General features: G+C 44.5%; 1 protein-coding gene across 3 annotated transcripts in view; it reads left to right on the forward strand.

The window, feature by feature from the left end:
• FAM3D (FAM3 metabolism regulating signaling molecule D) overlaps window positions 1-21,508 on the forward strand; it is a 54,868-nt gene that overhangs the window by 16,475 nt on the left and 16,885 nt on the right. For all 3 annotated transcript variants that reach the window (XM_072598808.1, XM_072598810.1, XM_072598811.1), the window contains 5 exons: window positions 1,007-1,066; window positions 5,299-5,406; window positions 8,177-8,203; window positions 17,800-17,917; window positions 19,225-19,283. In XM_072598808.1, coding sequence (XP_072454909.1) covers window positions 1,054-1,066; window positions 5,299-5,406; window positions 8,177-8,203; window positions 17,800-17,917; window positions 19,225-19,283 — 325 coding nt within the window. In that variant the 5' untranslated portion in view covers window positions 1,007-1,053. The remainder of the gene's footprint in view (window positions 1-1,006; window positions 1,067-5,298; window positions 5,407-8,176; window positions 8,204-17,799; window positions 17,918-19,224; window positions 19,284-21,508) is intronic.

The following is a 21,508-nucleotide window of genomic DNA, read 5'->3' on the forward strand; positions in this document are numbered from 1 at the left end:
CCAGAAGTCAGGAGGATCTGAGTTTAATCTGGCCTCAGATACTTCCTAGCTATGTGACCCTGAGAAAGTCACTTAACCCTGTTTACCTCAGTTTCCTCATCCATAAAATGAGCTGGACAAGAAAATGGCAAACCATTCCAGTATCTTTGACAAGAAAACTGCAAATGGTATCACAAAGTGTCAGATACATCTAACTGAGTAAATAACAGGAAGAAATAACTCATAATATTCTTTTAAAAAATACCCTGGAGTGCATCATCGTCCTCCTCTTCCCTCATCTTTCATTTTTTCTTCTTTCTCTCTCTCTCTCGTTCTCTTCCTCCTCCTTTTAAAATCTTTTGAAGAAAGTGACTCATTAGAAGAGATTGAGGTTTTTTTAACTCAGTGATACAAATTTGGTGTGTTCCACCTTTTTCTTTCTCTCTCCCAAGAAATCCAGTGGATCTCATCTGTGTCCTGCTTTTACTCACTTCCACACCTATTCAGACATGGGCCCTTTCTATTCTCTATCTGTTCCTTGTGTAAAAGTCTTGCCTCTTCAACTAGATTATCACCAAGGTCTGGGTGTCACTTTCCCTTTGAGCCCAGGCTGAGTTGCAAGATGCTTAGGCACCTTGCAAATAATTGTTAGATCAAGATGGGTATCAAAGAGGAAGATGGTAGAGGAAGTAAAGGAAAGAAGAAGAGTCTCTAGAGAAGAATATATTATTGGGTCAGATTTGATGGAGTAAGTGAAATCCAACCTCAGAATCTCAGACAATAGCTGTGTATTCCCAGACTAGTCATTTAATCTCCCTTTGCCTTAGTTTCTTCCCCTGTAAAATGAGGATGTTAGACTTGCCCTCTAAAGTCCCTTCTAGTTCTAAATCTATAAACCTAGGATCCTCTGACTAGGAGTGGACTCTTTTCATTTAGAAGGTAACCATGACTCAGTGAGCTGGTTTTGGGTTTTTTTGTTGTTTTCAGAGACTGATTTCAAATTCTCACTCTGCTTTTGCTTCCACAGGCCAGCGCTGATCTCAGTCAGGCCAAAGTGTCCCCTGTCTGGACAGGATGAGGCTGTCAGGTAAGTTCATACTCTTATTAATTAAATAAACTGAAATTGTACAGTGGCTACTAGGCGGTGTAGTGGTAAATGTTTAACAACCGGCTCCTTGGTGTGTGGGGGCAGTGTATACCACACACTTTCAAGTTCAGTCTGCATTATTAACCCCCTTTCCATCATTCTCTTCAGTCTAGACAATCAACAGAATAGTGACCCAAGCCCTGATCTGCAGTATTTGCCCCCCCACTTTTTTAAGGTGTAAATATTGAAAATTTAACAATCAGTTCTTAAGAGCCATCACAAGGAGGCTCCAGCACTGGCCTGTTCGTGATTTTTATTGTTGTTCAAACTAAAGGGGTCTAGGGTCATTCCTTAGCAGTGACTGTTTAACCCTAATCTGATCAAATAAGCCCCAGCTCCTTTTAACTGCCCATAGGGAAACCAAAGCAAATCAGATCCTAACTCAAGGTCCAGAAAAATGCAGAGGCATGACAGTTTCCTTGGGATACAAGACCAAATGGTGAGGTTCTATGGGAGCTCCCCTGATGCACTTGAATGGACAGGGCTGGGAGGCCACCCAATAGTTTGGACAAAGAGATCCCTGGTTCAGCAGGAGCTGAAGGCATCCCCAAGTCTCAGAAATCATAACTTGCCTGGTGAGCAACTAGGCCAGATCACCAGCCTCACCCCTCAGCTGTGGGTATCGTTTGCAGGCTGCTAATTGAGGAAAAGCTGGGAGCCTGAATAGGGCTCATTTTAGCCAAAATTGCCAGTGCTAACCCTTGACTTTTGAAACAACACACCCTAAGGGAAGGAAGGAAGGAAGGAAGGAAGGAAGGAAGGAAGGAAGGAAGGAAGGAAGGGGAAAAAAGAAAGCATTCATGAAGCACCTACTATGTGCTCTGGCATTTTGCTAAGTTTTTTACAAATATTATCTCATTTCATCCTCACAACCACCCTGGGAGGTGGGTGTTATTATTATCCTTGTTTTATGGAGGAGGAAACTGAGGCAGACTGCGGTTATATGATTTGTTGAGCATCTTTCACAGTGTCTGGTGTCTGAGGCCAGATTGGAGCTCAGGTCTTTCTGACCCCAGGCCCTATGATCTATCTGCTGTGCCTCCTAAAAGGCAAGGAAACATAAAAGACTGAGAAAGTGGGTCAAGAATGCAATCTCTGTTGGAATGGTGATTGATAGGAGATTCTTGGTGCCCAAGACCTTGGGGAGCTGGTCAGCACAGCTCAGAGCCTGATGTCCTCTCTCCCTTCCTTCTCCCCAACAACATTAGAAGTGCAGAGGGAACACTTCAATGGACATTATGGGAATAATTCTCGTGGGCAGCCACCCCTGAGATCTGCTCCAGGGTCTCACCTCTCTCCAGCTCTCCTGTTCCTCTAAGAACTATACAAGTTCTGCATAAGCTTTACAATTAGAGGAAGCTTCCAGACATAGACTGCAGATGCTGCCTTCGCCTGGTTTTTGTGTGCTCTCTCTAGATAGCCAAACACAGGAGACAATTGGGGGCATTCCTAAGAGCTATTGACTCAGCTACACACTCCTCTCTGTGGCATTTAAAACCCTTCACAACATGACTTTTCTCTATCTTTCTAGTCTCCTTTGGCATTATCCCTCCCCAATTTGCATTCTTCACCCAGGATGCTCCATCTCCTATTTCCATGCCTTTGCATGGGCTGTCCATCCCTCATGCCTGAAATGCCTGCCCTCCTCACTTCTGCTTCTCAGAATCCCTGGATTCCTTCAAGACTCAGTTCAAGTGCAACCTACTACATAAGTTCTTAAAATGGTCCTAGTCTGTATTCTTCCTTCATTGCCAAAGAAGATCAGAGAAATGATGACATGACTTGCACTTGACTTTGTTTTGAGTGAGTGAGGACTGTGCAGGTTACCAGCTAGTGAGTGTGGTGTGTCTGAGGTGAAATTTGAACTCAGGTCCTCCTGACTCCTGCACTGGTGCTCTATCCACTGCACCATCTAGCTGTCCCTTCCATGGTCTTGCCAACTGCTGTTATGCCTTCTTACAAATGAGTACCCTACCTAGTACTCATTTTGAGTGGCTTTGCATGTACTTACATGTCCACCCAGAAGGAAAGCTTCCTGAAGGCAAGAACTTTCTTTCTCTCCTCTCTTCCTTTCTTTCTTCCTTCCTTCCTCCCTCCTTCCCTCCCTTTCCTTCTTTCTTTCCTTTTTCCTTTTTTTCTTTCTCCTTGTGTCTCTAGTGCTTAGGACAGTACCTTGCACATAGTAAACGCTTAATGCACATTTGTTATTTGACTTACTGACTGATGGTAGCTTCTGTCTGCCCCTTTGTTCTTTGCTGGGCTAACACAGGCTGGGCACCATTTTCCCCTCCTCTCCCCTATGGGTTGGTTCCATTTCTGACAGCTCCCCATCAGGGTAGGAAAGGCCTCTGGCTTTCGCTGCATAGCCCTGGTTTCATTTCCCTCTGTTCTCCCTCCCTCTCTCTCCCACTCCCAGTGCCCTTGTGGCTGGGTCAGGGAGAGAGACAGCTTCCTGGAGTGTCATATTCTGCAGGTGCCCTCCCCAGCCATTCTCCAATGGGACCATTTGGCCAGATCCAGCAGACATTCCCTCCAAACAGCTCCAGGCAGAGCTAGCCTCTGTGCCCTCTCTCCTGGTTGTTCTTGGCAGATGGACTCTTCCTGATATCAGTTTAGCTTAAACTGGGTTTTTCCTTTCCATCCTGTCACGAGATAGCCTTGTTTTCCAGGACTATTATACATTATCAGTCAATTAATCAATCAATAAAAATGTTGGAAGCAGCTGCTATGTGCCAGTCACTAATACTCTCCCTCACAAGGTCTCCATTCCAGCCAAACTCACCCATCTGCTGTTTGCCTTCCCATACATGAGGTTCCATCTCCCACCTCTCTGCCTTTGCAAAGACTCTCTATCAATTAATCACTCAGCATTTCTTAAGAGCCTACTGTGCGCCAGATTACTTTGTGTATGTTTTGCATTTATTTTTTTCTTCATACAACAGGATATAATCTTGAGCACAGGAGTTACTTCTTTTTGTCTCGGTATCACTCCACCCTAGCATAATACCTGGCATATACTGGGGTAGGAATTTAATCGATGCTTGGGGCATAAGCGAAAAAGTCACCAACAGGATTCCTGGATACACTTGTCCCATTTCCTAATCTAAAGCAATTACTTCAGGACAGGCAAGTTAAAAGATCCAAGATAGCCATGACTGTTGCCCAATTAGCACAAGTCATGGTTAGAAATTCAAGGGTATATGATCATAAAAGAGTCTATGTCTATTTGCACGTTTATAGGTACTCTGAATTGGAAGTTCAATGACCCACAGAGAAACCAGTCATGCCAATATGAATATTCTTGCAATGAGGGAAGCCAGAAGAAAAAGCTGTCTTCCACACTTAAGTTTCTCTAGAAACTTCTCCCTAAAATTCCTATGTTTCTGACTCCTTAAGATTAAGGCATTAAACAATGACCAGCCACAACTCCAAAGAAATGGTGATGAAGGATATTGTCCATTTCCTGACAGAGACATAATGAGCTAAATCTTCAGAATGAGACACATTTTTGGATGTGGTCAATATGGGAAATGGCTTGACTATGAATGTAAGTTCCCAAGGTTTTGTTTTTGTTGCCCTACCCCACCCCCAACTTGGAGGACAGAGAGAAAATAAATGCTTGCTAATTGAAAAAAAATTTTGTTGTCATTGAAGTCCTAATAAATGGAGGCATTAAGTAAGCCATCAGTATCTTCGCATCAATTAGTTTCTCCATTCATCCAGTGAGTATCAAGACCCTTAGAGAATGAGATTCAGAATAAGTAAGTTTGGATGGCAAGTTTTGGATGGCTTGGAAGGGAAAATTCTGAATCATGGGATAGGGCAGAAATGAGAAAGAAAGGCCTAGGAGGGGCCCTACTTTGGGGAGCCCATGGCAATTCAAGAGCAGTGGATCTCAAGAGTAGCAGGACATTGAAAGTCAAAAGAGAAAATGCCAAAGGAGAAAAAGAGGGTCCCTCTTCACAGGGCTGCTGATCAGGGGCTGACAGAGTCATAGTTCTAGAGCAGGAGGGGGCTTCAGAGGCCAGTAAGTCCAAGTTGATCATTTTACAGATGAGGAAATCAAGGCTCAGGGAAGAGAGATGACTTGCCCAAGGTCAAGTGAATATTCTGGGATAGCTACTCTTCAAACCCTGATCTAATGGTCACCTGTTCTCCGTCCCTTTCCTCAGGTATACTCCGCATTGTGGCCATCATTTTTACCCTGATGACCACATGGTTCTTTACCCACACCTATTTCAAGAGCGCTGGTAAGACCATCCGTATTCGAGGCTTCCTAGGTAAGTTACTTCATCACCATTTTATTAGCAGGGAAACCTCAGGGCTGGGGCTTGAAAATCTAAAAGCATTGTCATTTAATGAAGTTGGCTGCTGCTGCTCCAGTCAAGGTTCTAATCCATCACTGGCATGTCTGACCCAGACTCCTGCATAGATTTCTTGGGCTGCCACTGTCCATCAGCACCAAGGCTGCAGTCCCCATTTCCCTTCTTAATGAGTCCAACTCTTCTTACTCCATCAGAAGCATGCATTGTAATGAACCTGGGAGGGAAGTAAACTAAGAGGAAATGGAGAAAGGTTTGGGGAAATGCCATAGATTTCTTCAGTAAGTGAAAGGAAAGAGGGAAAGGGAGAGAAAGTACAAGAGAAGAAAAAAATGAGGGAAAAAGAAAATGGAAGAAAAGAGGAAAACAGTCTAAGCCACAGCTGTAAGAAAGGCTTTGGGACTTTGGAACTTTGCATCAGGGTGTCTGCCTATGGAGATCTCCATCTTTCCCAGCATTCCTCCCCATTTCCATGGAACTCCTCTTATGGAGACCACCATCTTCCAATCCGCTGATGACTCCCTTAGGAACCCACATGAATCCTTCTAGGGGACCGGTCATTTCTTTCCCTGTGCAGTTAGCATTCTAACTGTCCTCTGCCATGATTGCCTTCTCACACTGTCTCTGATACACTGCCAGTTGCTCAAGAAACCCCAAACATCTCTCCCATCTTCCCTAGAGGAATTTCAACTCAATTCCAGAACCCTGAAGCCCATCACATTGTGGATATATCACTCTCCATTAACAACCCCTAAATGTATTAACCCATTTCTTTGCTTAGCTGGTGAGAAAAAAATTGGACCACCTTCCCAAACACTACCCCATGGTTTGGAAGTCATTTAATTCATCTTTTCCTTGTTACGTATGGCCAATAACATATTGTTTAGATGATATGCAAAGGTTGTTATGCATCTGAATAGGAACTTCCTATAGGGCCCACCTCTTTACTGAAAATGTTACATGTTGGTATTGGAGGTGAGGCAGAGTTCTTGGCCCCTGATGAGGTCCATGTAGAGGAATGTGGCTCTAGGGAGGCTCTTCTGGTTCTGGGAATGATAGGTTGAGTCCACAAAAGAAAGGAAATATGGGATGATGCTTCAAGACCCTTCTGAAGTCCCTTGACTTCTCAGGCTGTAGATCAAGCTTACATTTCTCCTTGAAGAGAAAGCTGCACCATAGCCTCCTATTCTCCTCACCCCCAATCACTACACTACTGAGAAATTTAGATCTCAGTCTACTGGACTTTGGGCACATTGGCTCAGATCATCAGTTCTTTGATTTTTTCTTTCTTTTCTTTTTTTATTGTGTTTCTATTTTTTTATGATTTTATTCCTTTTCAGTATTCTACAATCCACACATCTTAGATTTTTCCCTCCCTCCCCCCTTCCCCCCACCTTCCCACTCCCTCCCTGAGACAGCATACAGTTTTACATAGGTTCTACACATACATTCCTATTAAATACATTTTCACCTTAATCATGTTGCATAGGAGAATTAAAATGAATGGGAGAAATCATAAAACAAACCAAAACATAATACAAAAGAAAATTATCTGCTTCATTCTGCAATTGAATTCCATAGTTCTTTCCTTGAATGTAGAAGGCACTTTGCCTTAAGACACCTTTGGGAATTATTTAAGTCCTTGCATTGCAATGAAGTTCCAAATCTACCAGAAAAATTCCTCGCACACTGTGGTTGTTGCTGTGTACAAAGTTCTCCTGGTTCTCCTCCTTTCACTCAGCATCAGATCATATAAGTCTTTCCAGGCCTCTCTGAAGTCTTTCTGTTCCTCGTTTCTCATAACACAATAATATTCCATTACATTCATATGCCACAACTTGTTCAGCTATTCCCCAATTGATGGGCATCCCCTTGATTTCCAGTTCTTGGCCACCACAAAGAGAGCTGCTATAAACATTTTTGTACATGTGGGACCCTTTCCCATTTTTATGATCTCTTGGGGATATGTTCTTTGATATTTTTAAATACATTTTTGTTGCTATCTCTCCTTTTCCTCATCTTCTAAACTATTTCCCCTCTGAATTGGTTCTTTAGAAATCCATTCCAAACCTCAGCCAATTAGGAGTGGCCACCACTGACTGTTCAATCATAGTCCATCACCCACATGGCACCCATACTCACTCAATCACCACCTCTTCCCTCCAGCAAATGTGAAACATATCTCACAGCCAATGGTGGGAGCCATCACCAATTTGAGATTACCGCCATTACTATGATATCAATTCAACCCAACACCAATTTTCATCTCTGAATTTATCTGCAACCCCATTTTGTCACAGTTTCAGGTGAAAAGAGAGAATGAAAGGAGTTCTGTTTGAGACTGTGTCTAGTTTTCTCTCCGGTGAAATTAGGATATTTATTGTGCATGGAAATGAGGTGTGTATCACAATTAGAGAACAGTTTAAGACTGACCACCACAAAGAGATGCCAAGGGCACAGCACTGACATAAAGTCCCCTTTAGGATTCCAGACAAGAGCTCATGGTTTACTGGGGTTGTTAGGGTTGTCTTGAGAGAGGAGGAAATATTTGCCTTTTTTTAAAGTCACCTTTTGTTAAATCCTGCAATGATGATGGCTATGTTTAGACTGGCCAAAGGTACAAAATAGTGTTGTTTCCCTTAAACATGTTTCTTTCTTCTACTCAGCTCCTGGGCTCTCTTTCCTTTGAGATAAATTCTAATCTTGTCTTCTTTCTCCCTCCATGCAGATTTTTCCTCAAAGATAACCAGTGAGAGTAAGTAGAACCTTATTTTTCTGTATCAATCACCTAACAAGCATTTATTAATCACCTACTGCACACATATGTAGTATACTAAGTATAGAATAGACAAAAATGAAACTGTTGCTGGTCTCAGGAAATTGATGTTCTACAGGGTGAGAGAACATGCATATAAACATAGATAGAGGGATGTGCATGTACATATACACACATTTAGCTAGATGAGACAGTGGATAAAGTGCCCGGTCTAGAGTCAGGAAGACTCGAGTTCAAATGCAGCCTTAGACACTTACTAGCTGTGTGACCCTAAGTAAGTCTCTGTCTGCCTCACTTTCCTCAAATATAAAAGGGGGGTAATAATAGCACCTACCTCTCAAAATTGTTGCAAGGACCAAAAGAGATAGTCATTGTAAAGTGCGAAGCACAGTACCTTGTTCATAGTAAGTGTTACATAAATGTTAGCTGGTAGTAGTAGTAGTGGTAGTAGTGGTATCAGTAGTAGGAGTGGTGGTAGTAGTCATAGCAGTAGTGATAACAATAGTAATAGTTGTTGTAAGACACATAAAAGGTAACTTTGCAGGAGAAGGCACTACCACTTATAGGATACAAAGCTAAGTCTTGAAGGAAACCAGGCATTCCAAGAGATGGATCTGAGGAGAGAGCATATTCAGGCAGAGGAAAAAGAAAGTTCAGAGGTTCAATATTTACAAAATCAGTATGTGCTCTGTGTGTACATGTACACACATCTATAAAGACACACAAAATCAATCTGAGGTCATTTAGGGAGTAGGAGCCAGCATTTGGGGGATTAGGAGATGCCTCACACAGGAAACATTTGAGCTGAGCTTTGGAAGAAATTGAGATTCTAAGAGGTAAAAATGAGAAAAGAGGGCATTCCAGGTAAGGGGCACTGCCGGCACAAAGGCACAGGAATGGAGAGAGGGTGTTATGTGTGAAGAACGGTACGCAGGCCACTTTGACTGGATAGTAGAGTGTATCAAGGGGAATCATGTGTTAACCAGACAAGAAAGGTGAGTTGGAACCAGGTGGTGAAGAGCTTTGAATGGCAAACAGAGGATTTTGAATTTGATCCTAGAGTTAATAAGGAACCACTAGGTTTATTGAGCAGGGGAGTTCCATAGATTGTAGTCTCAGGTTCCCCTGGACTGGTTTCAGCTGTTTGTGATGCAAGGCCTTTCTGTGCATTTGTGGGGTAGGAATGGAGGGAATGGAAGAAGGAAAAATCTCCTCCTCCTTCCTCATTGGTTTATCTAGTCAGAAAATCTAAAGAAAAGAAATGAATAGAAAAGAATAAAAAAGGTATAAAAGGCTTTAAATGTCAGGCTGAGGATTTTGTATTTTATCCTAGAGGCAATAGGAGGTTGCTGAAGATGTCTGAGTACAGGAGTGACACGATCAGATCTATTTTAGGAGACACAATTTGGGAACCCAACGGGACATGGATCAGAGAAAGACAAGACTTGAGGCAGGGCTGCTCCAGGAGTCCTGCCAAAGGTGGGGAAGAGGCTGGATTAGCAGCAAAAATGAGACATACCAGGCAAAGAACTTCTAGCAGGACCCTCTCAGGCTACTGGTCATACAACATAAAGTCCTTGGAAGGATTTCTGTGGGCTTTCTCTTTGTGTCTCTGGAGCCTAGTCCGATGCCCTGGGCATAGTAGAGGCTTAATACTATATGTGTTTTTAAATTTTCTTGGTATCTTTCTTTTGTATGGCATCTTCATTTCTAAATATCTTCCTTCTTCCCTTCCTCCTTTCCTTCCTTCCTCCTTCTTTCTCTTTTCCTTCTTCCCTTCTTTTTCCCGCTACCCCTCCCTCCCTCCTCCCCTTCCTTCTTCCTCCTTCTCTTTCCTTCCTTCCTTCCTTCCTTCCTTCCTTCCTTCCTTCCTTCCTTCCTTCTTCCTGAACTGTTGGCCCTGATTACAACATGGCACCTGGAAAAACTGTTAAACTTGGAGTCCCAGAGCCTTGTTCGAATTATGACTCTTCTCTCAATCTATGTGACTTTAAACCAGTCGCTTTAGCTCTCTGGGCCTCAGTTTCCTCATGTATCAAATGAGGGACTTGGACTGAGTGGGCTCTATCATCCCTTCCTGCTCTAGGTCTATGCTAAAGTGACTCAAAAGAAGAGTTAAAAGTAGAAACTTAGGTTTTGTGGCCGACAGACAAGTTGAGGAGATATGTAGGGGGCTGAAAGTCCTTTAGGAGATACCACCTTCTGCCCCAAAGGCACGCTCCCCCATAGCCCATGTTTAGGGTGTGACCCTGACTCAAACTCAGACCCTTTGATTCCCTGCTCTGTAGTTCATCTTGGTGGGGGATCCTTTGAGGAAACTAGATCAAGAGTCCAGAGGACACAATAGACACTGGCCAGGGCTACAGAGGCCTCCTCCTCCCACCAACCACAGCCCAGTGATAAAAGTCAATTACAATGAATGGGTCCGGGTGAGGAGCAGGATGACTGGCCACTGCTCAGGCCCTCTTGCTACTGATGCTCCCTGAAGGGATGCTGGCCTAGGGGTCCCCGAGCAGGGGATGCTCAAGGGGTCTTTCCCTCCTGGGGCCTACATAAGGATGATGGCTTGATGTAGCAGGTCTGAGAGAAATGCAGACTTCAAATCCCACTAAACAGGATTCTAAACATCCCTCCCTCGTGGGAAGAGCCCAGCTGCAAGGAGCACCATCTCCAACTCTTTTTATCTGCGTAGCCAGAGCCAGCACCAGCAGCTTCTGAACACAAAGGTCGGAAAATCAATTCTGGCAAAGACTGTTTAAGCCAGCACGTTGACACAGGATTCATAAGGCCCAGACTGCAGCTGATTAGACTCTGGGCAAACTTCACATTCTCTCTGCAGTCCCAGAATAATCCCTTTTGCGGCATCAATGTGATGTTCTTCCCTTAATCGGATGAAAGCCTTCACATTGGGGAGCATGTGTGCAGGTAGCTTGGGTCATGGGCAACAGAAGCCGTCAGAAAATCAGATTCGTGCTGGGCAGAGAAGAAGGGTCTCTGCAGCTTGACCCCCATCCCAGTATTAATCCTGAAATGCGTTCTTTTTGTTATTTCAATTTCCATTCCTCCTGGAAACTGGAAGAAAGGGAGGGCAGAGCCCCTCGGCCAAAAATGGTAGGCAGCAACTGAATCTAATTTCTATTCCAGAAATTGTCAGTACCAGGAAGTTTGGGCAGAGGCAGGAAAGACCAGTCCAGGTAGAACCCTGACTGAAAGCTGGAATGAACCTGCGGAGTCATCGAGTCCAGCCTCCTCATTTTACAGATGAGGAAACTGAAGCTAGAAGAAGCTAGAAATGACTTGCCTAAGGCTATACAGCTAATAAACCTCTTCCTGAGACTGAATTTGAATCCAGATTTTCCTGACTCCAAGGCTGGTGCTCTATCAGATGTTGGGGACCAGAGATTAGAAATGAGAAGGATCCCGGGCCCACCCCCAACACAGCCCATTCCTACCTTTGGATAGCTCTCAAATCTTAAGCACTTCTTTCTGATATCAAATGTGATATCCTCCCTCTCTCCTTTCCTCCCTCCTTCCTCCTTCCTTCCTTCCTTCCTTCCTTCCCTTTGTAAAGCCAGGCCAGTCAAGTTGTAAACAAGCCTCGGTATGTCCTCCTGGATGTTGTGGCCTTGACTTTCTCCATGGCCAAGGACTGCTTGAGTGAGGTTGCTCTAGACGGAGGGCCTTCTGGGGCTGCCACCAGGCTGGAGCAGCTGGGTGTTTTGTCTATGTAGCCACAATCACTGAGACAGGCAAAGCCTGGGGAGCTCCAGGGAAGTGTTACCGATGAGGGGACTGCAACTGAGGTTAATTAGTCTTGACATTGTATTTGGCAAAGGGCCTTCTAGTCACTTTGCTCAGCATGACTCAGGGCAGGGGGCAGGGATGGTTTAGTAAATACCATTTTTCAAGGAGGGAAGGGGGAGAAATCCAAGCTAGCCTACTGCAGGTTAGATAACTAAGCCCCTAAGAGTCCCCTAGAAGGAGTCCTCCCCCCACCTCCACCCCACTATGTTATGTCCCTCAGGTCCAATATTTCTCCTTGGGTGCAGCTAGTCAGCTGAGTCAAGAAAAATCAGGACTTTAGAGTCTTAGAACTGGAGATTTCTAGAATCTAGAGGTCTACTCCAAGAAGCAGTATTAAGTAACATGGTGTCAGTGTGCTGGGCACTAGAGACAAAAACAAGACAGTCCCTGCCCTCAGGGAGAGCAAATTCTACTGGGGTTTATAACAGAGACAAATACACTTGTGATTGTTTGAGGAAAGAATCAATGCTAACCACCAGCTCAGTGGGGTTTTTCACCTTTGCTGTGTCATGGATCCCTGGAGCAGGAACCCTGCTGAAGTCTGTCTAGTCCTCTGAATCCTGTCTGTAAGACCATAAAATAAATGGCACAGGATCACAAACAAAAACAATTATACTGAATTAAAGATGTAATATTTTCCCCATCCAAGTGCTCAGACCATCTGAAATGCAGCCCCTTGGGGGCTCATGGTCCTGGGTAAAAAGCCCCTGTACTAGGGGGATCAAGCAAGGCATGTGAACCTGGCATGTTAGCTGAGGCTTGAAGGAAGTCTGGGATTCTAAGAAATCAGGATGAGGAGAGGATGCATTTCAAGTATGGGGCAGCCAGCAAAGGCTCCAAGGTGGGAGATGATGGTCAAATGTGGGGAAGAGAAAACAAGCTAGCTTGCATGGACCCCAAAGGAAGTAGCACATACATGAGTCTGCCAAGGAAGCTGGAGCAGACTGGAAAGGACTTTCAATAGCAAGTTGAGAAGTATGTATTTTGTCCTAGGGAGACACTGAAGCTTTTTCAGCTGCAGAATGACATGGTCAGACATGGGCTTTAGGGAGATATTTTGACAGCTCTGGGAGAATGTTTAGAGAAGGGAGAAAAGGAAAGCCAGGGTTCAATTAATGTCCCAGTGAGAGCAGATGGGAGCCTGACCTAGGGTGGGGACCATGTGAGTGGAGAGAAGTGGATGGACGTGAGAGTGGTCTATGTCTTTGGGGACAGTAAATGAGACTTGGTAACTTATTGGCTGTTGGGTGTGAGGGGCACTTCTTCATGCAGGACTCCCCTCTCCTTGTCAGCATCCCTTCATCAGGGAGCAAGAGCTCACTAGCAGGGATACCTGAAATCTGTGTTGTATTGCACCTTCAGGTCTTTCAGTTTTCACATACTTCATGATACCAGGGGAAGAACCTTGGTTTCAAAGTCAGGAGACTTACCACTCTGTGTGTGACCTTGGATAAGTCACTTAGATCTTACCAAAATGAGAGAGTTGGACCAGATGATCTTCAAGACCCTTTCTAGTCCATTGCTTTATTCATACATGAGTCTCACACTGAAAAGTAAATAGAATAGTCATCATTGTCCCCAATTTATAGATGAGAAAGTTGAAGCTCAGAACCTCTGTGATCTGGCCAAGGTCACCCAGTTACAAAGGAACAGAGCTGGGACTGTAACCCAGGGTTTCTGCTTTTTTTCCTCTGCTATGTGGTTGGGAGGAGGGGAGGGGCAGAAGGTCAAGGACCAAGGACAGCAGACAGATCCCTTCAGGTCTCAGTTTCTCTGTGACCTCTCAGAAGATGCCTTTCCTGATACCCCCACTTGTCAGTGTCCTGGTCCCCAACCTGAAATCATGTCACATTTGTTTTGTATTGATTTATACATGTATGTGTTTCTCCTGTCCCCAGTTGATTGTAAGTTCCCCGAAGGCAGGCCGATTTTCAATTTTGTCTTCATGTGCCCAGAACCCAGCACAGTACCTGATATGTTAGTATAGGGACTAGATTTAACTGGTACAGAAAATTTCCAGAGCAAAAAGGAGGTAGCTCCTTGTCTGTGACCTAGAGTCTTACAGATCTGCCTAGCGTACAGAAAGATTAGGTGTTGATGAAGCCTCCTGTGGGCCCAGGGTCACACAGCCAGGTTGGGTGAGAGCGAGGACTTGAACCCAGGTTTTCTTGGCTCCAATAGGGTTCTCTAGTCTAGACCATAAGAGAGAGCTAATTGTCATCTCTCTTCTCCTGGGTTTTTCCCATTCTTAGAGACCCAACAGGTGTTGAACAAATATTTGCTGGGTGGAGGCTAATTGGAATGTTGGCCTGGGTAGACTAATCAGCTTTTCAGGCCAATTTTAACCCAGAAAAGTCCATCAGTAAATCTGACAGTCAGCAGACTTGGTGATGCCGAGAAGGCCAGAGTCAAGGCAGGTGTTCCCCTCTTCCCCTGGGCATCCCAGTCAATTGGATAAGAGGAGGCAGATCCAGGAAATGTGCAGAAATGGCAAGAGGACCTGAGCATAGACCAGAAAGGATGAAGGCAGAGGAAACCAGGAACCCAGAGGCAGGATCTTCAGCTGGCTCGAGTTTATGTAGCGAGCCCTTTGGATTTTCATCATTCCTGAGGGGCAAGCTGAGAAGACTGGTCCTCCTCGCCCCATTCCTTGTTCACCAGAGCTGCTTCAGGGGGCTGTGCCAGTTCCTGTTCCATTTCTTTTCTGAGCTTGCAAAGAATCCACATCACCAGGAACTAGAAACTAATAAAAGTCAGATCTTGTTAACAATTAACCTTAAACAACCAACATTTAGGTGTCCTTCTGGGCACCGGGACAGCTTGGCATCCTGCTGGGCTTGTCTCCCTCAGGCTTGGCCTTCGGTGGGAACTCGGTCAGAAAAGCTCCAAGTTCCAGGAATCCGTGCCTTCTGTTTGTCTTTGAGAGTCAATAAGGCTTTATATTTTTATATTTATATTATATAAATTCACATTTGTATGTGAATATATGTGTATATACATATAGGTGTATAGAAGTGTATTTACAAGTCTCGTGTCATATATATATATATATATGTATGTATGAAATTACACACTATCTCTCACTCTTTGACTTTCTCTGTCTCTGTCTCTTTGTCTCTCTGTCTCTCTCTCCCTTCCTGTTCTCTCCTGTCTCTATGTCTCTGTGTGTATCTCTCTCCACTCCGGTTCTCTCTTCCCTCTGTGTGTTCTCTGTCTCCGTCTCTCCTTCTTTCCCTACATATATGTTTATGTATAATATACACATGTATGCTCCACCAATTCAAAACTGATTTCTCCTTTAGGTCATTAATAACATTATTTTCCCTCTCTTCTCCTCCTTTACTTCCTTCTCCTTCTCTTTCTCCTCCTCCTCTCCTTCTCCTTCTCTTTTTCCTCCCCCTTTTCCCCTTCCAATTTCTCCTTCTTCTTCTCTATGTCCTCCTCCTCCTCTTTCCCCTCCTCCCATGACTCCCAGAAAGACCAGCTTCCCTTCCCTGTTCCCAGATTGTGGGAGGAGAAAGGGCATCCACTCGGATGCCTCTCATATGACACTGCTTCCCCAGGGTTATCACAGAACCCCTTGCTGGGGTCCCTACAGAATGCAGAGTTCTCTGGAGGGGAGGCATCTTCTCAGAGGCCATGATGATGACCTCTCAGGCACCTCCAGCACAGCGTGGGACTCTCAATCACATACCTCCCACCCCCCACCCCCCTGGAGGCCAGCAATGCTGCCATCTCTACCAAAGAGAAAACCAGACTGACTCTCACTCTCTTCTGATAGATATTTTGACTGTTTAATGCTCCTTTTCCCCTACAGCCAAAAATTCTCTAATTCTGCGTTTATCCACTTCTCCCTAATGGTGCCTTCTGAACTGTCAGGTAGTGTTAAAACCACACATTAATATAAATTATAAGCTGTCAGACAGAAAGCCACGGGTTTTATCCCCTGCATGCAAACAGCCCTGGGGGACAACAGTTCAAAGAGTTATTTTTCTTTATGTGTTCTCATTAAAAAAAAAGTGGGGGTGGGATGGATCTGGAACCAAAGTGTGACATTTGTAGAGATGAGGTTTTAGGGTAATTTTAACAATCAAAAATGCAAAAGGTCTCCTATGTTCCAACAAACCAGCCTGATTTTACCCCCTAAGGCCTCATGACCAAGCGATCGTGGTCCTTCTTAGGAAAAGGAATTCTGTAATTCCCACCTCATTGGGTTGAGGTAGCTAGGTGGCCCAGGGAATAGACCACCAGGACAGAAGTCAGGAAGACTTGTGTTCAAATCCAGCTTCAGACACTTATTGACTGTGTGACCTTAAGCAAGTCACTTTACAAAAAAAAAAAAAACTCCATTTACCTCAGTTTCCCCATCTGTAAAATAGGAATAATAACACCATGTACTTACCAAGGGTGTTGTATGGTTTACATGGGAGAATATTTGACACTATACAAATACTAGCTGTTGTTAGCTATCATAGTTGCCAGGCTTGAAGGAAGGAAAAGGCATTCATTAAGTACCAACTGTATACCAGCCAGTAAGACCCTCTTTGCTCTCAGAAAGCTTGTATCCTCATAGAAGGTGACAACACAAAAAGAGAAATGGGAACCAGGAGGGAGAGTTTTGGTCTGGGTCATCAGGAATTTTGAGTGGAACCAGCGATGAGCTGATTATCATGCCTTTTCCAGTGGGAATATGGGTTTGAGGACTGTTCTCAGAGAAAGAGCTGGAAAAGGGTCATGGGGAGATATGCCCCTTTGGTACCAGGGCTGGAGGCAAGAGGTCTAGGGTGGACAGATGGGACATATGTTCTGGGTGAGGCTTTTTATAGTCAGCTGGGTAAGTGTTCACTCATCTACCGCCCATGGGGGCAGAGAGCTAAACCTGAGCAGATTAACCTCTCCTCCATCATGGTTTCCATTCCTGAAGGTGGGGTTCCAGTTGGACACAGAGGGCAGGAGCAGATTCCCTAGGCAGAGTCTTCCAGGGCCACCACTGAGTTCAGGAGTCCTACTCCAGGAGAGCCCTTAGATACTTTCATGTGCAACCTGGACCCAGTGCTTTAACTACTCTGGTCTTCTGTTTCTTCGTCTGTAAAATGGGGATTATAATTTTTGTACTACCTACCCTATAGGGTTGTTCATTGTGAGGAAAGCACCATTGTGAGGCAGTGAGGTGGGTGTCTCACTGTCCCTAACAATTCAGAAAGAGCTCTGTCCTGAGAGCCAGAAGACCCAAGGAGTCACAGGATTAGAGGTGGCAACCTGAGGGCTAGGGGTAGTCACAGGATAGGGACTGGACCTGAAATTTCCCTAGTATGAGGAATACTCAAGCGAGGCCACTCCCTCTACCAATGCAGATTGGTACCATCTCAGCAATTTTTACAGGATCTTAGAAAATTGTCAGGAGATACTGAGAGAGGAGATACTTTCACTGTCAGGGGGAGGAGAAAACCCTGGGGAAGTAGGATACTCAGGATCTTAGAGAATTGTCCACTAATTTCTCCAAGACCACAAAGCTAGTACATGTCAGAGGCAGACCTTGAACCTGGGTCTTCCCAGTTTGGAAGACCTCTTGACTCCATCCACCACATCATGATGTGTCTCCTAAAACAGGCTATTAGACCAAAACTTTTCATTTCTCAATTTGTTCACTCAGCAGATAATGGTTGAACATGGGCCCGGGTACTGGGGAAAATCCCACCAGTCCCCTCTTCTCTGTCTGCATGTGGCTTCCTCCCTTGGGTTTCACTAACACAGCTCTGTTCTCCCTGCAGAGCATTCAAGAAATAAATGTGACAACAGTAAGAAATGTGAAAAGGATTTCTTTGCCTTTAAGATCACAAGCGGAGCTGCCAATGTTGTGGGTCCCTCCATCTGTTTTGAAGACAACATGTAAGTCTCTGAGCAGCCCCTTCCCCACCCTTGAGCCAGAGAACTGGTCTCACTCCTCTCTCTCCATATCTAAAATCATATGGTTCCTCAGGCCATTTAAGCACCATGGTCTGATGACTACTGAAATGGGTCCACTGGAGATTTCAGATTTCCAGTCACCAAAGAAGTCCCTTTGGCAAGGGAGTGGGGGAAGGTGGGTAGGTAGGAGGTATAAAGATGATCTTGATTTTCCTACCAAAGGAGATTACCTGGGAGGAGGGAAGGGTGGCCCAGAATGACATCCCAGATTATTGGTGGTGAGTAGTGTCTGCTGTACTTAGAAGGGATTGATCATTCTTGGGTGTTGACCAGTCAGTTAACAATATATAGGATCATAGATTAAGAGATAGAAGAGACTTCAAAGGCCATCAAACTCAACCCCCTCATTGTATTGAGGTGTAAGAAGATTTACCCAGGTTCATCTAGCTAGTAGTGTCTGAGCAGGATTTGAACTCTGATCCTCCTGACTCCAAGCCCGTTGTCCCCATCTACTACACCATACTGTCTCTCTTAGTTAGCTAACAGTGATTAAGTTGAGCAAGTAGTTCTTGGGTTATATGCCCAGAACTGGAAAAGAGACTATGTCAGAAACCAACCAAGAGACCTCCTCACACATACCTCAAAACATCAATGTACTCACTCAGTCAGATAAGAATTACAACTAATTAAACTTGGATTAAACCTAACCAAGGTGAAGTACAAGTATTCATTTTGGAGAGTATTGTTCTAACCAGAAGGAACTTTATTTTATAAACACAGACAAAGATCAGGGAGGTTGCTGGCAAGGTAGAGTTTTCTGGCATATTCCACTAGAGGAGTTAGTTACCTGCTTGCTTTCTGTCTTTGTCTCCTCATAGCAAATGGTACCTGAAAACCTGGGCCTTGGTGAGGTGGAGATAGGGCCTAGGTCTTCTCTGGCACTGGGGACTCTCAGGTGAGGGCACTCCCTTCTACCAATGCAGGTCAGCTCAGCAACCTTAGAGAGTTTCCTTGAGTGCAGAAAGGGTCGGTGACTGGTGTCAGAAGTGAAGCCTGAGTCCAGGTCTGGCTGGCCCCATTCAATGGGATGGAAAGAGAGCTAATTGTCTTTATCATTGGCTATTACTGGGCAGGATCTACTTTTGACTTGCTTCTTAATGAACTGCTAGGGGTTCCTTGGAGCCCCACAGCCACATTCCATCTGCACAGGTGTCTGTCATTTTGTCTTCACTGGCGTTTCCAGGGCAAATGCTAAGGCTGCTAGCTCTTTCTTTTCTTCCTTTCCCTAGACTCATGAGTGGTGTGAAAAATAACATTGGCCGAGGACTCAACATTGTGCTGGTGGATGGTGAGTGATGGATCAGCAAGTGTTGATTAAGCACCTACTGTGTACTCAGGGCTGGGGGAGGGGGTCAGATTGGGAAAGAAGATCGTTAGAAGGGTGAGACATGGTCCCTAACCTCAAGAAGACTTTAACTTAGACCCACAGCTAGCATTTATATAAGCTCTTAGAGGTTTGCCAAGCCAAGTTTGCTTTACAAACAGTATCTCATTTGATCCTCACAGCAACTTTGGTAGGTAGGTACCATTATTGCCCCCTTTTGCAGATGGGGAAACTGAGGCTCAGAGAGTTTAAGTGATTCCTCTGGAGTTGAAGGGCACAATACCATAAATGCCCAGGCCTTTATTTACTATGCTGGGCTTGCTCTATGAGGCTGTCAGTATTATTGTACAAATGAGGAAACTGAGTCTAGAGAGGTATACTATTATGACCCCCAACTCTTTAAACTGCCATGGAGGAGGAGGAAATCATAAGATCATAGGTTTTGTCAAAAGGGACCTTAGTGGTCATCAAATCCAACTCCATCATTTTACAGATAAAGAAGCTGAGGCCCAGAGCTCTCCTCATTCTTCCATTAGACCTTCCCAGAAATTGATCTTTATTTCATGGTTACTTCCATTTTCAAATAAATACCTCCACAAAGCCCTAAGGAGTCGTAGAATGAGCAACGGGCATAAGGTTCAAGGAGAAGGATTTGACCCAGCTCCCCTTGCCCAGTCAGAGAAGTTTCTGGCATCACTTCTACGCACTCCTACGCAAGCGTCAGGGCTCAGTTTAGAAACATAGCCCAGGTTCTAAGAGCAACAAAGGGCCATCCTCATTCCAAATCAGAGTTCAAGGGGAAACAAGAGCCAGGGGAAGATTGCCAAGGGGTTCTGGGTTCTCTAAAAAAGCAAAGAGTCAGCTCTGAGGGAGGGAAGGGAACCCAGATGCTTGCACAGGCTGCAAAAATTGATGGTCAAGAGATTGTCTTGCACCTCAGGACCTGGAGCCACCCCCCATGATTCCAGAGTGGCTCATTGATGTGCAGTGGAGATTGCCAAGCATCCTCTCTGAACATCAGGATGGTGGCAGCATCTGGTTTTCCCTTTCTCCCCCCCCCCCCCCCCCACCTCTCAGCTCCTGGAACATCCTTTCTTCTTAAATCATTTCCTTCCCTTCTGTTACTTGATCCTTGTGGGATCGTGGACAAATTACTTGTACCCTCTGAGTCTCAGTTTTCTTATCTGTAAAATGAGGGAGTCAGACTAGATGATTTCTGGGGTCCCTTCCAGCACTAGGGTTAGTGGGCTGGAAGATGTCACTGGCTAATTGGCATTAAGGGGAAAAAGAAGGAAAAGAACTAGCTTATTTCTTTTTAGAAGCCAATTTAATCCCATTAGAGTGGGTGCAGAATGATGCAAAGCTATCCTCAGCCTGCCCTCCTGCTTAAAGGGAGCAGGACTCAAGGAGAGCACCAAGGGCATTGTGCCTGGTTCCTGGGAGAGGAGACAGGAAGAGAGAAAGGAAGGGGAGGAGAAGGGAAATCATTTTTATTACCTAAGAAGATTGCTGAGAAAGACCAACATTTCTCTAAAAGATTCAGTGAAGCGGATTCCGAGGACTTGTTAACCCATTAACGATGAGGAGAATTATGATAGATCGATATGGGGGAGGGAAGGCTGGAGAAAATCACAGGAGGAAGGCTGTTGTAGAAGGAGTCCAGGGACTGGAGCTGAGAGCACAGGCTCCAACACTTACTAGCTGGACAAGTCACCTGACCTTCTGAGAGCCTCAGTTTCCTCATCTGTAAAATGTGTAAAATAAGTTTATATGACATAGGGAGACAGCACATGCTCATACAGGTTTCTACACACACACATACACATTAAATAACAAACATACATATTATATATGATGTGTTTTAAAATATATATATAATGTAGTTTGAAATATGTCATATAAAATTTAAAATATATTAAACATATTATTGAGTTTAAAATTTATATCATATAGATTTTAAAATGTATAATAATTTTTTATATAATATGCATGCATGTGTGCATTTTTTTAACTTGATCTGTGACTTCCTTGTATCAGAAGCTCCCAGTAAAGAATTTCCCTTATCAGTGTGAATAATTAACAACTTCTCTGCAAAGGGTAGTCTTGGACAACCCACAATTTCATCAGACCAAAAATGACCCATGCCACACTCTTACTGACGGAGAGGCAGTGGACTTCAATGCAGAGTG

This window comes from Notamacropus eugenii, chromosome 3 (genome assembly GCF_028372415.1).
Source record: "Notamacropus eugenii isolate mMacEug1 chromosome 3, mMacEug1.pri_v2, whole genome shotgun sequence".
Taxonomy (NCBI): Eukaryota; Metazoa; Chordata; class Mammalia; order Diprotodontia; family Macropodidae; genus Notamacropus; species Notamacropus eugenii.